Here is a 16,177-nt window from a genome sequence, read left to right on the forward strand (position 1 = left end):
TGCTCCTGTGGCAACATAAGAACATTGTGGGGTGCCATATATTGGGTTAGAGTAACAGACCAGTGAGCTCCGTTTTGTCTCTACTGACTAAAAGTGGTTCCTTCAGGGTCACCAACAGGAGTCTTTCTATGTCCTTCCTTGGAAGAGATAGGAACTGAAATGAGGATCTGCATACAGAGCATCTGGTCTGCCACTGAGCTACAACTGTCCTTTTTCAACTGTGCTGTCCATTGCTTGGCCCAATTTAAAGCACTGGTTTTAACCTTTAAAGCCCTAAATTGGTTGGGACTAGCTTACTTGAATAACTCTCTTCTATAGATACCTACGTGAGTTTTTAAACCTTCCTCAAAAGCATTTCAATCAATAAAATGCATTTTTATTGATGGTTATGCAGTCCAAGGGCTGTTTGCCACCTTTTCTTTTTACAATGCACAAGAGCCCACATCAGTCAGCTCCATGTCAGTTCCACTGAGAAATATAAGCACTGAATATACTAAGCAGCCAAATTGTCATGAACTGACCAGATCTTCAACTGTTGGGTAATACAGATACATACATACAAATACACACACACACACACACTGCACTCCAAAACAGTGTATTCTTTGAAAAGCCACATATGATAAGGCAAATTCTATGGGCAGGGACTGGAGGAAAATGGAACAAAGCAAATGAAAGCAGTGAGATTACTGCAACCCCATGGGAGGGCTCCTTCAAAGAATACATCCTTTAAGTTGGTATCCTGCTGTGATGTTTGCATCCATCATTGCACAATACCAGCTGGTGGCAGGTGTTCTAAAACCAAAGCATGTTTATGCTACCTACCCAAGTATTTCTTTATTGATTTGCAAATGTAATTGGTTAATCAGCTGATCAATCAATACTGATATCACTGATCAACAAGATTTAATCATATGGCTTGCCTAACTGTAATGATTAAAAAAGCAAGCAAGCAAACAGTAGAGCATGGCTTTCTGTATGGCCTTTTCCACAAAGATTTGTTTTTATTTGCATATATCACTAAAAATAGCCCTATGCAAAGCAGTCAAAGAAACTGTAGAGACTACAATCACTTCTTGCAAAATTGATGCTATCTCAGAATCTGAGTCAGAACTGGAAGTAGAAGGGTTGGGATTCTTCACTTAAATGCCAAGGCCAGCATACCCAGCAATAAGTAAGTGGCAGATGGGAGCCAGGCCTTTATGTCTGGGTCTGGGAGAAACTCCACTGAACAGGTGAAATGATCAGACCCCTAGTCCAGTGGCAGATCAAAAGAGCAGACCATGCTTTTTCATTTGGGCTGAAGGGAACACACCCACTGGTCCAGTGCAATGCTCTGTTAAATAATTCTAGGGAAGGGGAAGGGCACAGATTTGAAATGTTGCATGCAGAATGCTATGCTAGGTAACATAGGCAACGATGATCTCTGGTAAAAATTCATTTGAAATACTCACACCAGGTGTTAGGAATAAGTTGAGATGCTTATGAAGGAGAACTTGATTCTGAGGATTTCCACGACAGAAATTCTGAAGAAACATGTGAGCTAAGTTCATAATTTCATTCATTTTTTCATCAATCTTTAGGCAAATTGAGTTTTTTTCCAAATGTCAAAGAAACAGACAAAATAAAGAATAGACTTATTAATTGTTAGGCATTGATATGAACACAATCAGAAACAGAGCTTCCAATTTCCTCCAACACACATCAGTATTGCCTATTCAATTTATTTCATTTTCAGTACTTAACCATTTTAATTATACCCTGCTTATATTTAAATTAAATCATGGGAAACTAAGAAAAACTAGAAAATATATGGTAGAAACTAAACAAAACAAAACAAAACAAGCTGAAAGCCTCCGAAACACGTTAAATAATTAAAAAAAAAAACGTGGCAGAAACCTTTCTATATTTTAAAAGAAAATACATCTGCACACAAAACATTTTTTTTCTTGCTTCCACTACATTTTTAGTTGGGGAAAATTCTACAAGGCCAGGGTCAGTGCTGAGAATACTCTGTCTTCTGTTTTTGGTTTGGGTGGGACAGGAGAGTTTGTGAAACTTAGACCATAACTCTTATAGATTTCAGAATAATTTGTATAGATATGAGGGATAATTTCAGATATTCTGACATGAATGTATCAATTATCATTAGGCCAGCAGTTTGATGAAGTGAAGAATGGTTTATAATTGTTTATAAACAATTAAGAATTGATTATTCCTCACTGAAGAAGGAATACTTCCTGTAAGATGGGGCTAACTAAGACATGAGTACACAATGCCTGCATGCATGCTTGAAAAAGAAAACTATTTTATTTATATGTAAATTTAATCAATTAATTAGCTCTATTAATGTATTTGATCAGACAATAGTCTTAATTAGAATGCATTAAAATAATAATGCTAAACATATCAGTTGTCCATTGAGTATCTTCTGCTCATGCGGAATTCCTAAACAATTAAGCAGACAGGATAATCTTGATTTTATTCCTGCATGTGTACCCATGCAGTTATCTTACAAATTTCTTAATTTTAGCTTAAGCACTCCCTCTCCATTTCCAGCTATGTTTGGATGTCAAGTCTTAAGAATTAACTGCTGTATTTAACATCTTTCACTGCAGAGGCCTTTACTTAATGACTCAAACCCTGATGCTACTATGCAAAAAAAAAGGCTGTATACATTCATATATACATTCATGTATTTCTTACTTGAATTTGAGTACAACTATCTATCATGTGCAATTGGGAACCCTGAGGAGGAAGAGCCCCTGATCACTTAGAGTTTTACATATGTTCAAGAGAATGCAGATCTCCACTTTGGAGTGCCAGCATGATCGGACTGAGTCCTTGCCACTCCCATTTTTCAGGGAGTTTTTTTAGGTTTTAAATATCTTTAAGATGCTGTTGTTATCTTGGTATTGTGTATTAACCTTATTTTAGGGGTTTTTTAAAATCTATTTTTTTGTGGTTTGAGAAAGCATTTGATCATGGCTACATGAAGATCCTGAGAAAGGAGTTTGGCAAGGCTGTATACTGTCGCCCCGCCTATTTAACTTATATGCAGAGCACATCATGAGAAAGGCGGGGCTAGATGAATCACCAGTTGGAATTAAGATTGCAGGGAGAAATATCAACAACCTCAGATATGCAGATGATACCACTCTCATGGCAGAAAGTGAAGAGGAACTAAAGAGCCTCTTGATGCGGGTGAAGGAGGAGAATGCAAAAGTTGGCTTGAAACTCAACATTAAGAAAACTAAGATCATCCGGCCCTTTCACTTCCTGGCGAATAGATGGGGAAGAAATGGAGGTAGTGACAGATTTTATTTTCCTGGGCTCCAAGATCACCGCAGACTGGGATTCAGCCAAGAAATTAAAAGACACTTTCTCCTTGGGAGGAAAGCTATGTCAAATCTAGACAGCATACTAAAAAGCAAGAGATATCACCCTGCCGACAAAACTTAGTTATAGTCAAAGCTATGGTTTTCCCAGTTGCAATGTATGGCTGTGAGAGTTGGACCATAAGGAAGGCTGAGCGCCAAAGAATTGAGGCCGCTGAATTGTGGTGCTGGAGGAGACTCCTGAGAGTCCCTTGGACCACAAGGAGATCAAACCGGTCAGTCCTAGAGGAGATCAACCCTGACTGCTCTTTAGAAGGCCAGATGCTGAAGATGAAGCTCAAATGCTTTGGCCACCTAATGAGAAGGAAGGACTCACTGGAGAAGACCCTGATGCTGGGAACAATTGACAGCAAAAGGAGAAGGGGACAGCAGAGGATGAAATGGCCAGGTGGAGTCACTGAAGCAGTCAGTGTGAGCTTAAGTGGATTCCGGGGGATGGTGGAGGACAGGAAGGCCTGGAGGAATGTTGTCCATGGGGTCACGATGGGTCGGACACGGCTTCGCAACTAACAACAACACACGAAAATCCAATAAAATTTTTGGAACACTGCTAACTCCATCGATGCTACCTCCAGCTAAGATCTCAAAAGCAGAAAATGGAGGAAAAATGTTTTGGTTCTGCTGACAAACCTGTCGCACCAGTTGTCTTAACAGCTGAACAAGTTTGGGCTTTTACAGGATTCTATCAAAAATCTTCAGGATTCTGTTTATTCAATTGATTCACATCTCTTACCAAACTTAATATACTTAAGGAGTGGGTGAAAAAAGGAAACAGCAGTGGCAGCATCTCACAATGTATTAACCTCTTGTATTTCTCCACTGTTAACTTTCTTTTGGAGAGCTAATTTGCAAGTCACTGATCTGACTACACAAGGTCCTCTGCCTGAGTTCCTGGACAGATTTCTCCATGAGTTACTGGCAGCTTCCCAAGGATTTCAGCATGTTGCACGTGCACCTTGCAATTCTGGTTCCTCTCATTCCTCCAAGATGAGGCCTGTAGTTATTCAGTTTTTATGAGCCTCAATTAAAGAATATTTGCTTCATGCAACCAGACAGAATGGGAGGCTTTGCTGGGACTTGGTCAATAAGAAAAGTATGTTATATGTTGAATGTACAAAAGAGGTTTCTGATTTAGAGAGGCTGTTTAAAAGCAAAGGTTTCTGCAAGAGGAGGGGAATACCCAGCTATCTTCTAGCATATCTTTCAAGATTAAATATAGAGAGTCCAGAGTCTCAAGTCAATGGAGTCATTTATTTGTGCCATCAATATACATGTGGACTGTTCTTATTCTTCTGCAACCAGATCTACTTAACAAGTTGATTTGATTTCCTGTCACCTCTGTGTTCAATGTTTACCTTTATTTTCTGAGCAATGTTCTGGGGGTTCTGACTTTTCTAATCTCTCCTCTCAAAAAGGCTTTCTTTTGCTAATTGTTTTAACTCTTTCATGCATCTTAGTATCTGTTTGTCATATTGTTATTAATGCTGTATACTTTGCTTTTTCATTTGGTCATTCTAATATATGTTCATAATTATTCAATACAGGCCATGTGCATTGAACAATTAAACTCTGGTTTATAAATAGATAAATGTAAATAAAAGCAGGTAAAATTATTTTAAAAAATAACTTTCAAAATAACATTGATTCTCCTACCAGTGTTGAGGAGGCTAGCAAATGAAAGATGGTAGACAAAAAATCCCAAATGTATGGAGAAATGGAAATCTTTTATTGAGCATTGGAGCAGTGTATAAATTAATATGTATTTGTGTTTTGTTACTTCTTAAATTATTGATGTGATGACAGAGAAACATGAATTTTTGTGATATTTTATTTGATATTTAATTTAATTATTGAAGTATAAATGTGGCATTGAGATGGATACGGTTTGGTAGAATAATATAAATGGATGTTTACTTTTTTGATATATAAAATTTGCCTTTTCAACTAAATAATGCTTTAAAAAATGACTGGTAGTACAAAACAAGATAAATAAAATTTCACCTGCTAAAAGGCAATAGATCCAACTTAGCAATGCTTTCAGTGTCTGAGCACCTGTCTTACAGACACCATGCACATCCATGCAGATGTTTGGTCTGCCTTATCTGAAGTTATGTATAATTGATACATATGGATTTATGCTGTTATTTAGATATTTACTATGAGTGTGAATTTCAGCAACTGCTAATTCTTATTTTTGTTTAGAGTTTGTCTTGTTTTAGTGATTCACAAGAAAAAACAGGTGAAACAATATTCAAGTGAATGCAAGTAGAACCTCACTCCTGACTTTGCCACTCAACCTGGCAAGGTCAGGGACAAGGGTCTTAGACACATGCTAGCATGAGTGGGCGTGTACCACTTTCATACATTTGTATAACTTGTTCACACATAACGCCTACATCTCTGAAAACCTCTTTGAGATTTAATAACAACTTTCTAGGAAGCTGCATCTACTAATATGAAGAACTTATAAAATGCATAATTCTCATTAAGTTACGTAAAGTCTGGAACAGACTTTGAATGTCTGTTCTCATTTAAGCATCCTCATTTATTGTGATCACCATAAACATCCATTACCTTTTCATAGGGTATCTGCAGAAGATCCAATACAACACTGTGTGCTCCCATATTTTTAAGCAATCTCTGCTGTTGATTTCGACACTTTTTATTCTGGATGCAGAGTCTGCTTAAGCGGATCAAAATCTGATGATAAAATGCAATATAAAACATGAAGGAAAATGTCTGATATTATAATAATGAATAGCTAATTAATAGCTAGAATCATTTTATTAACATACCTCCATAACAATATTATAGTTGTTACTCTTGTTGCTATCAATCTGAGGTTTTTTACTTCCATCTTGGACCGGACTTAACATACTTGATTCCTATAATTTAAAGTGGGAGAGAGAAAATGAGGGAGGGAGGGAGGGAGGTGGGGAGGGAGGGGGAGAGAGGGAGAGGGAGAGTTCAAATACTGGGTATGGAATTAAGAAATAGATGCCACACCAATAGTTTATGCCGGAGTGTCAACAACACAGTGTAAGCTCAGTATATTGTGCATATTAGGCACATTTGCACAACATGGTAACCCACCCCACCCCTTCTCCCCACATGGGACTCCTGCAAATATCCCACAGGACACCAATGGTGCACTGAGCTTTCTATCCTCACTGCTGCAATTTTGGGGGGGGGGGCTCCCTATAATTTTTTTCCCATTTAATTTGGGAGCAGGAGTAATTGAAAAAGGTAACGGTCAAGTTGCCTTTCATAAGCCTTATTTTCACAGCCATGAGCAAGTCCTCCAAGATGCTGGGATGGCACCAACCATTTTTAAGTCATCATCATCATCCTGGAATGCACAAAGATGTGCACACAAAATTTATATTTTTTCCACAGATTGGAAGCCCCATGACAGCAGCAGCAAAGTACCTGTTCCATTGTTGCCATGGAGCTCCCAACCAGTGCAGCCACTTCTAAACTACCCAAGCAGAATTTGGGGGCTGTTGGTACTGGCTTCCCCATTGCTTGCAGTTATCTTTTTGGGCAAGCCGCCATTTGACTTACCCTTAAAAGAAAAAAAAACTAAAACAAAAACAGAAGCCTTCCTTTTATTACTTCATTCTTTGCAAGGCTTCTCCATTTTCCTTTTCCTCTCTTTCTTCTACTTTCATGGTATGGAGCGCTCGGGGAATTGGAGCAGGGCAGAAGAAGCTTAGAATAAATCCCTGCAGTTAGCAACTGTAATATCTGTTTGTACAGTAGTAACCACCTGGCATAGAGGAAGGAACTGGGCTGTGATCAGCTGTCTGCAATGAAAGAGGAGTGCCCTCTCTCATGCAGCAACCTGGTCCTCTACAGAATATATGTGTAGTTCCTGGGTGGAAAAAGAGCTGGTCTTGGCTTGGAAGCACCCATCCTACCTGACGGGAAAGCTGATTTCTCCTCAAACTAGACCAGAGGAACTTAACTTTCTGGTGCTGCAAAAGCCCAGTTCAGCCCTATTTTCCCTGCATGAGGCTACAGATTGCATGCTCAGTTTGTGAATTAATTAATGCATAGAGCTTCAGCACCTCTGCCTTATTTTTGTCTTCTGCATTCTAAGCTCTCCATGCAATTGGTGCATCTCACAAGGGGGAAAATGCCACTCACATATGGCTCAACAATATTGCCAGAAGTGGCCATCTGATTAGGAATGAGGCTATCCACTTGCAGGCATCTGGGCTCCAGCAACTAACTTAAACATCAGCTTTTGGACAGGCTGGCAAGCAGCAATGATTCCTGGGTGGGCAGCCAGGCAGCACCTCAGTTCCCAATCTCCAATGGGGCCCTGCACCTCTAAGTAAATACACATGCAAATTACATTGGTAACTCTGACATCAACTGTTTCTGAATACGGAACCTGGATTTCGGTATTATGACCAGCAGCTGTCTATATTTCACGAATGTGTCTACTGTTCTTTTAAAGCCATCCAGGCTGAAACACCACTTTCCATAAACAAATATGGTGTTCCCTAATGCTGTGTTTATCTCAATGCACTAACACAGCTGAGTACGTTAAAAGACAACAATGTTATATTGGAGGCGGGAGGGTTACCTCATCAGAAATGAGCATAATGTTATTCCAGTGCTTTTTCAGTACACTGAAATCACCACACACAGCTTGGTTGTAATACAGTAAAATAGCATCAGAAGTTTCTATAGAAAAAGCATTTCTGAAGGCACATTAGAAGCACTGATTAGAAGCAAGTCAATAGTGATATAATTGAGTACATGTCACGCACTGTGTCAGGCTTTTCTAGTGAAATAGAATACATGCTGCACTCCTCATCTTCACTGGTGTTGATAGGAGGTTTTTGCTAGTTTTTCCATCAGTGCTGCATCCAAACTAACTCTTTCTGTTCAGTAAACCATAATATAAGCATTACCAAAATCTGCAATAGATTACACTGTTTTCTAATCCAGAGACACTGATTTTATGGGTTATCACATCCACTGGCAAAATTGAAAGGCAAAAATGCCCTGCCAAATTTAACAAGCTGCATTCTCCAGCATCTCCCATATATATGTGTGTGTTTTTGTGTTTCTGGGTCTCAACTTCATCTCAAAAAAGAATAACCATGACAGCAAATTGATGATGTCTGGAATGTGTTCTGTATCATATTAATGTTCTGTTCTTCCTTCAATGTGCATTTGGGTTGTAGAATTTCATTTTATAGCTAACGGTCTACCTCAGTGAGCTTCATGACTGAATGGAGATTTGAACCCTGGACCTTCCAGCTGAAGAGTCAATTAACTCCTTTATATATCACTTACATTTGACATATTGGTTTGCTCAGGGATGAAAACTTTTTGCTGCCTGATGCAAGGAGAAGATGGCATTTTAAAGCTATTATATAAATATTCCAACAGAAACAACCTTAGCTTTTAGAACAGAAGCAACACACAAGGATCAAGACCAAAAGACAAACCTCAATGGGCTCATCACTTCCTTTTGCTTGACTTTCACCCAGCTCTCCGCTCTCATAACTGCTGCTCTTTTCAACCCAGAGTTCAGATTTTTCTACAGTAAGCCTTAACTGGTCAAGGTCAGCTTTAATTTGTTTGTAGTTATCCACATCTTGATTAGATACCAGCAGCTGGACCTGCCAATACCCAGAATTCCACAGATATTTTACCACATAATCAGCAAACATCATGACGGTTGCATTCAACTATTTTGATTAAACCTTTAAAAGAGTAATGAAATGTTCTCCTTCATCAGCTCTCATAGATATTAGTAACTGAAAGCAGAATGTTTATAGCTAAAAGCAAAAGAAATCAGAGGGTTGGTTCACACATGTGTAAGGATGCTCTAGGGTTTTGTTAAGTCCACATTTGGAAGCAAACCAAACCTGGAGTAATGCACAGATTGTAACACATTAATCTTTCCAATTCTGTTATTTTCCAAATGCTATTGGGCATTTTTGGCTTTAAAAGCACATCAAAATTGAATAAAAATATATATTTTACCATATAAAGTATATGAAATGCACATTTTATCATGAAGCATATATAAATGCTTATTTCACCATAATATGTATATTAAAATGTATATAATCATTCTGTAGATCTAAAAACAACAACAACACCATAAATGGAACAGACTTAGAAATATATGCAATACTATCATGGACTTAAACTGACACAGACTGGACATTTTCTTCTCTGTTCATCTCTATGTATGAATCATCAGATCCAAAAAGGACAATAGTAGATGTGCATTTTACTGTACTGAAATAGCACAAATCTGAACAGTGACTGGAAAACTAGCACATTTTGAACTTTAAACAGAATTTAGAAGTTATCAGGAAAATCTTTGGGGAGGGGAAAGGGATTTTAGGCACCTGATTACGAAAACAAGCAAAAGGAAGCATTTTAGGGTAGTGAAAACATTCTCATACCTAGCATATGAAAGATAATTGATATGCCCCTGAAAAATTAAGAGATGTGGACACATTTCTGCAAAGATTGTTGAATAGGCAGAAAAATCACAATTTCCACCAAATCCAACAAAAATAAGAGAAAAGGGAATCACCATTTCTTCTTATCAAATAAGAACAAAATGGTATTTCCCCTTATTATTTTTGGTAATAAGGGAAGCAGGAATATTGCTCTTTGCCCCTTATTCATCTAATTTTGGAGAACTACATTCTCACTTCCTTTTGAACACCTCAGGGTATTTTCTCCATAATGTATGGTGTTCCTAACATGACTTGCATTTTGCCACTTTCTGATCAGATGTCTAAAACACATTTCTTCAAAAGGTTTTCCTAATAGCTTCCCAGTTTCTTATTATCTGCAAAATTGTCTAAATGACTGTCTGCTTGCAGAGATTATTAATGAAGATGTTAAGTGGAACTGAAATTGACAGCTGCCCCACACTAACCTAACTATGAGAAATTTGGGACAAAGCAGAATAAAATGGCAGCGCTGAATAACATCAGGTACCCCTTCACTACAGAGAACTGCTACTGTTTAGGAAGAGAGATCAGTGTTCACAAATAAAATGTCAGCTACTCCTTCTCCCTAATAATGCTGATCCTTGAGTTGTCTGCATAATGTCAGTTCTCTAAAAATAATTCATTTACCAAGGTAACTCAAATTCTGCACAAAAAAATGAATGATCCAACCAGCATAAACCAATATTTACCAAACTTGTTGTGCAGAATTTATTCTTCAGTGTTCACTATTTTGCATAGTTGATTGTATTTGCATTAGTGAGGGGAGAAGAAAGTCTGTACAGGGTGGAGTAGTCCCACCTTTTAACTACCGGAGATCTCATTCAATGTTCTGAAGTTTAGTTTCCCCAAATATTTTACCTACATTTTTTAAGATTTGTTTGGGGTTTCTGCAAATATAATGGTCAAGTCCCTTTAGAAACAAAACCATGAGATTTTTAATAAGTTGAACATTCTGGCCAACCATTCTGAACCATCACTGAATAATGGAGCCTGCACGTACAACCTTGGGTATCTCTCATTCACATCGAATCATTTCCCACCTTTCTCTAGAGCTGGTTCAGTTTGTTTCCCAATTAGATCCTTCTTTCCTCCACAAAAACATGTCAGCTGCTCAGCTACTCAGCTGTCATTTAACAAGGAACTGCAACTCCTTATGCACCTAATCAGCATAGCCCCTATTTTAATAGCAGGTAGAAGGTCATTATACAACAACTGTCAAACGTGAAACAAAATCTCCCCCGCTGTTTGCAACTTGTGCAAGTTCACAAGTTGCCTATGTGGGGTATAGCCCAGTTTGAATACTGCAGTAACTGGGCCAGGAGGAGGGGCCTGTACAAGCCTGTACTTTTCTGTACTGAAAAGTAACTTCTGCTTAGGCCTAAATGAGCAGTTTCTTTTAATTAATCTATAGGCAATGAAGAAACATTCGGTCTGAATTTGCAGCATTATGAGCATTAAGATGTACAATACTTGCAACTGAAAGATATGGAAAATAATAGCCTTTGAAAAACAAACAACCACCAAACTGAGTCTGAGGCGCACTTTAGTGGCTTTACCTGCTTAAATGCTTGCAAGACCTCTGCTCGTTGGCTGAAGTGTTTGAACAACAGCTGCAGGGCCCCCGAAAGCAAAGGAGGGTAGTCGTGCATAATAAGGTGAATGAGGACTCGCAAAAATGTCCTACCCCCTTCATCATCCAGCTGGACAGCATTCTTTTCTTTTCTGCACAAACACAAAAGCAAGCAAAAACTCTGGTGATAATAAAGCATTAAACAATGTCCCTGCTGATTCATACCCTGCTCTCACGCTGGTAGGAATCCTGGAGCCTTGGCCATGCGTTCATCTCACCACAGGTGCAAAGTAGTAATAGGAAAATATATGAGGCGCATCTGATTCCAATATGTGAGGTGCCACAACACTCTGCTTAAGGAAACTGTCAGCAGGGCCTATGCACCTGGGTAGACAATATGGGCTCAATCCAGCCTTTTGTAACTGCTGTCTCAGCTTTGATCCCTCAATATGAGCTACCTGTCAGACAGTGTTGCTGCTCTAGAGATGCTCGTGCCTTTCCTTTCTTTTTATCTAGAACCTGAGCTTCTTGCTATCTTTGACCCTGTACATCTCATTAGGCATCTTTTAATCAGGCATCTTCCAGATGGTTTGGACACCCTTCAGTCCTAGCCAGCATGGCTTGCAGTCAAGAATGCTTTAACATCTGTACTGGTCCCTCTGATCCTTTATTGTTGTGAAGGACCTTGCATCCTAACAGCAAACGTTTCTGAGTTGAGGAAGTTGACTGGACCCATAAAGGAATCTCACACTGGCTTCCTTGAACTTTTGCTGGATTTTGCACTGAGATTATTTTCTTTATTAGAGGGATAGGGAACTTCAGTGCACCCATTTCCTTCATGCACCCTTACCGGCTGTGTTTCAGCCTTCTGTGCCCCAGACAATCTAGCAAGCTGCTCCAGAAGAAGAGCAACCCCCCGTCACTCTTTTGATCTCACCTGTGCCAGAATGAGTGACAGCCCCTCCCCTGATGCTCAGGCATTTTGGAGCAACTGTCACTGTTTTGCCACCTTTTAAATATTATTTTAGGCCCCAGATTGTGTGCCAGGGTCTTTGCAATTTTGTAAAATAGACATTCTTTTGGAGATGCACAATGGTGCACCTACAGCTGAATGAGATGGGCAATGTCCTTGCATGTTTCAGCTGTCAAAGGCAGAAAAGTCTAGTTGGATGGAAACTGACAAAATGAGACTGCAAATTGACTAATTTTTGTACAGCTGTCAATTGAAAATATTGGTAGTTCCTTTGAAAGCTGAAACTTCATGGATCTGGAACAGGCTAGACTATATATACCAGACAGACATAACTCTGCATTTGTGCACCTCTGAAAAACCCAGAAATGAATGATGAACACAACTGCACAATTTTCTAGGGTCAAAAATGAGAAAAAAATACCCCAATTATACATATTTGGCCAGGTCGACTCATATTGTTTTTATATTGTGATTATTTATTCATTGTTGTGAGCCACCCCGAGGCTTTGGCAAATGGGGCAGCATAGAAGCTTCCTAAATAAATAAATAATAAATAAACATTTAAGCTATGAAAAATAGTATTATTTAAAAATTGCTAACACAGTTGCACAATTTTTCAGGAGCTTGTAACCACAACGAAATAACTGCACTGCATTGAGGCTACTGGAGCAGTAGAGCAGCAAACTAAGAGGGTAGCAGTTGGAGTGAGGAGGGCGAGAGAAGACACCAAGAATGCTAAAACACCAGCTGGGAAGGGAGGGGAAAAACAGTGAGTCTATTTGTCCGTTGGGCACACCATGAAGTATTCTGCAAAGGACCCACACTTTGTACTTTGTACAGAGGGTAGATTAGCTTGTCTTGTCAAGCTACCCACTGAAAGGTAAGAGACCTCCCAAAGCAGGTTCAGGAAGGATCCAGGAATTAGCATATTAGTCAATATTATATATTTGCCCTAGGAAGAAAGAGGAGGAGACAAGAGGGATGAGAGCAGGTATGCACTGTCATGTGCCACTTCATAAAAGAAAGAAAAATGCTTGCACAAATAGGGCCTATCTCTGTTTGTAAATCTGGTTCAGGTTCATTTGCACAAAAAGGATAATATTTGTTTACTACAGGGACAGGAGGAACAAAATATATATTAAGACACCAGAAGTAGATAATATAGCAATAGATACTGGCTAATTGAATAGATAAGCCAATGCATGAATCAGAAAAACTTCATGGTGGTGAATATTCATTCTTTTGATGCAGTTTCCAGCCTAACCATAGTCCACTATCTAGGGCACTATCTAGGGCACTACATTTCTGAGATATTCAAACCCACACATTGTTCAAATAGGCCCAACTCAATAACTTTTGACTTACTAGAAGCTACTATGCTTCAGGGTTATAAAGTGTTCTGCAGATTCAAAGTTCGACCCTCATTAAATAGTAGCAGAACATTGGTAAACTGCTAATGCATGCAGGAGAAAGTATAATGATCAAACAGGAAGTATTGGTTAGCACTACAGAGCAAGATAACCAAAAAAGAGTTCAGTTGAGAACAGGATTGGAACCATTTCAGAGCTTACCTGCCAGCAAACATAGTTTCTGCTTGAGCAGCAATTTCATCTATGTCAGGAACAACCGCTACAAAAGAACATAAAAAAGATTGTGTCAGAGCCAGTACTAGAAAAAAATGTCCACAATCCCTCCCTTATTTTGTGCTAGAAACAAATAACCATTAGCAACTGGTATTACACAGAAAAAGGGGCCAACAACACTATTAAACTTAGTGCCCCAAGGTTAACAACTTGTTCACTAGCTTTTGGTCATGATATCTCCCAGACATTGAACTATGGCAGACACATAAAATAAGCAGTCAGTAACAAATGCAAAGCTAAATTGAACATTATTGAAATAATACAGGCTGGTTACAATCTATTCTTTGAATACCTACTCAGAAAGTACTCAAGCTCAGCCTGGAAGGTGAATGTCTCAGAGATTTATGGAACACTTTCTTGGGCACTTCCTTTCCAACACCCCCATCATGGATGGAGCATAACCACCTATCTAGAAAACATTGCCTGTATTCATGCAGAGACTCTCGCTGACTCAATTATTTGCTGTTCTGTGAGTCACCCAGACAGCCCTTTGGTATGGGGTGGCAAACAAATGCAATAAATAAACAAATACAATAAATAAGTTTTCATTAAAGACTCAGAGATTTCATGATCCATTAAATGTGATACCTATTAACCTCTTGGTACAACTGGGAAGGTGGGTCAAAGAACAGGTTTGTGAATCCTAAGAACCATTCACATCTTCCCCACATGTAAAAGTGGGTAAATATTGCCTGAACAAGCAAAGAAAGCTTTCCTGATGTTAATACTCTCAAGTTTGAGTTTCTGAACCTTTTGTTTAAGCTACCTGGTGAGTCCATGTCCACTTAACATTCGAACGCTCATTTAAACATGGATCATAAGGATTTTGAATTATTTTGCCTAAGCAACTGTACCTGAGGTGATCGTTGGCACGTCAGGTGGAGATGTCACAGAACTATCAACATTTTCATTGCTCTCTCCAAATTCTTTCTTGTAAATAGAAAGCATGTAGGATATTCGGTAGTCAAGTCGAACACTAAGAATAAACTATAAGGCAAACAGATGACATATCACATTTGTGAGTCTCTTTGAGGGTTTTCAAGGTACATATGATCATTTGTTTATGAAATCCATCTTTGTTGCATTAAACAATATTTAACAAAAAGCATCTATCATTTTATAAACTATTTTTAAAGATCACTCTTATTTTTGGAACCTTTGAAAACTACTAATACGAGCTCTTCTACTGGTGTCATGAAACTGGACACTTCTAAATTCAGTGCAAGTTGACAACTGTTGAAACGATCTTGTGCAGGTATCAAAACCCTTCGTTGCAGCTTAAACACCGGAGTCACCCCTCATCATGAACATTGTGCATGCTCCTTCAGCAAAATCCAAAACTGCATGAGGACTTAGGCTCCTGTCTGAGACCACATAATAAAAATTGATTGATTGAAGTTCATACGATGGGACTTTCCCCTTCTCTCCTTCCCACTGCAGTCCTGTGTGTCTCCCCAGTATCTGTTGCAGAGAGCCAAGCAATATTCCAAAACAGATTTTGAGAGTGCACTGGCAGCTGCAGAGGGAAAAGGGGGAATCATCCCTCCAGCCCTGTACCGCTGCTGAAATCTATTCTGTGAGTTTAAGGGTTTCATTGGATTCCATCCCCTTGTTTAAGTCCATAACAGACAGTATATGTGCTACAGCTTGAATTACAATTTTAGACTGAAAGTTTTACCTGTAAAATCTCAATGATTTTTAACTTGGTGTCCATCACAGTGACATCCTCACTCTCTACAATGCTAGCTTGTTTGCTTGGGTGGACACTTGGGGGTATGTCAGGTGCAGAAATAGGCAAGATAGAACCTCTACTGAGTACCATTTGAGTCATCATCTCTCCCACACCATGAATGGTCCTCATAACATTGTTGCCTGTATATATGAAATATAAAAACAAATACTGGTTACTCTGAGAGGCAGTAGCTATGTTGGGCATCATATGACTAATAAAGTAAGTTATTTTCATAAGATATGATGATATTCTGGATAAGGATGGAGGATTGAAATTGAATCTAGAAACACAAGAACAAGGATCTAATATCTCTTGGTGGCATAAGGTGCAGATACAATCAAGATACGCTAAAGACTATAAA

At 38.8% G+C, this 16,177-nt stretch overlaps 1 protein-coding gene across 6 annotated transcripts in view; it reads right to left on the reverse strand.

The window, feature by feature from the left end:
* Positions 1-16,177, reverse strand: part of ITPR2 (inositol 1,4,5-trisphosphate receptor type 2) — a 257,101-nt gene that overhangs the window by 123,635 nt on the left and 117,289 nt on the right. For all 6 annotated transcript variants that reach the window (XM_044423128.1, XM_044423126.1, XM_044423130.1 and 3 more), the window contains 8 exons: positions 15,763-15,956; positions 14,939-15,071; positions 14,013-14,070; positions 11,455-11,620; positions 8,867-9,040; positions 6,194-6,283; positions 5,973-6,098; positions 1,455-1,577 (listed from right to left, as the gene is read on the reverse strand). In XM_044423128.1, the coding sequence (XP_044279063.1) occupies positions 1,455-1,577; positions 5,973-6,098; positions 6,194-6,283; positions 8,867-9,040; positions 11,455-11,620; positions 14,013-14,070; positions 14,939-15,071; positions 15,763-15,956 (1,064 nt within the window). The remainder of the gene's footprint in view (positions 1-1,454; positions 1,578-5,972; positions 6,099-6,193; positions 6,284-8,866; positions 9,041-11,454; positions 11,621-14,012; positions 14,071-14,938; positions 15,072-15,762; positions 15,957-16,177) is intronic.

This window comes from Varanus komodoensis, unplaced genomic scaffold (genome assembly GCF_004798865.1).
Source record: "Varanus komodoensis strain SLA01 unplaced genomic scaffold, ASM479886v1 scaffold13_3, whole genome shotgun sequence".
Classification (NCBI taxonomy): domain Eukaryota; kingdom Metazoa; phylum Chordata; class Lepidosauria; order Squamata; family Varanidae; genus Varanus; species Varanus komodoensis.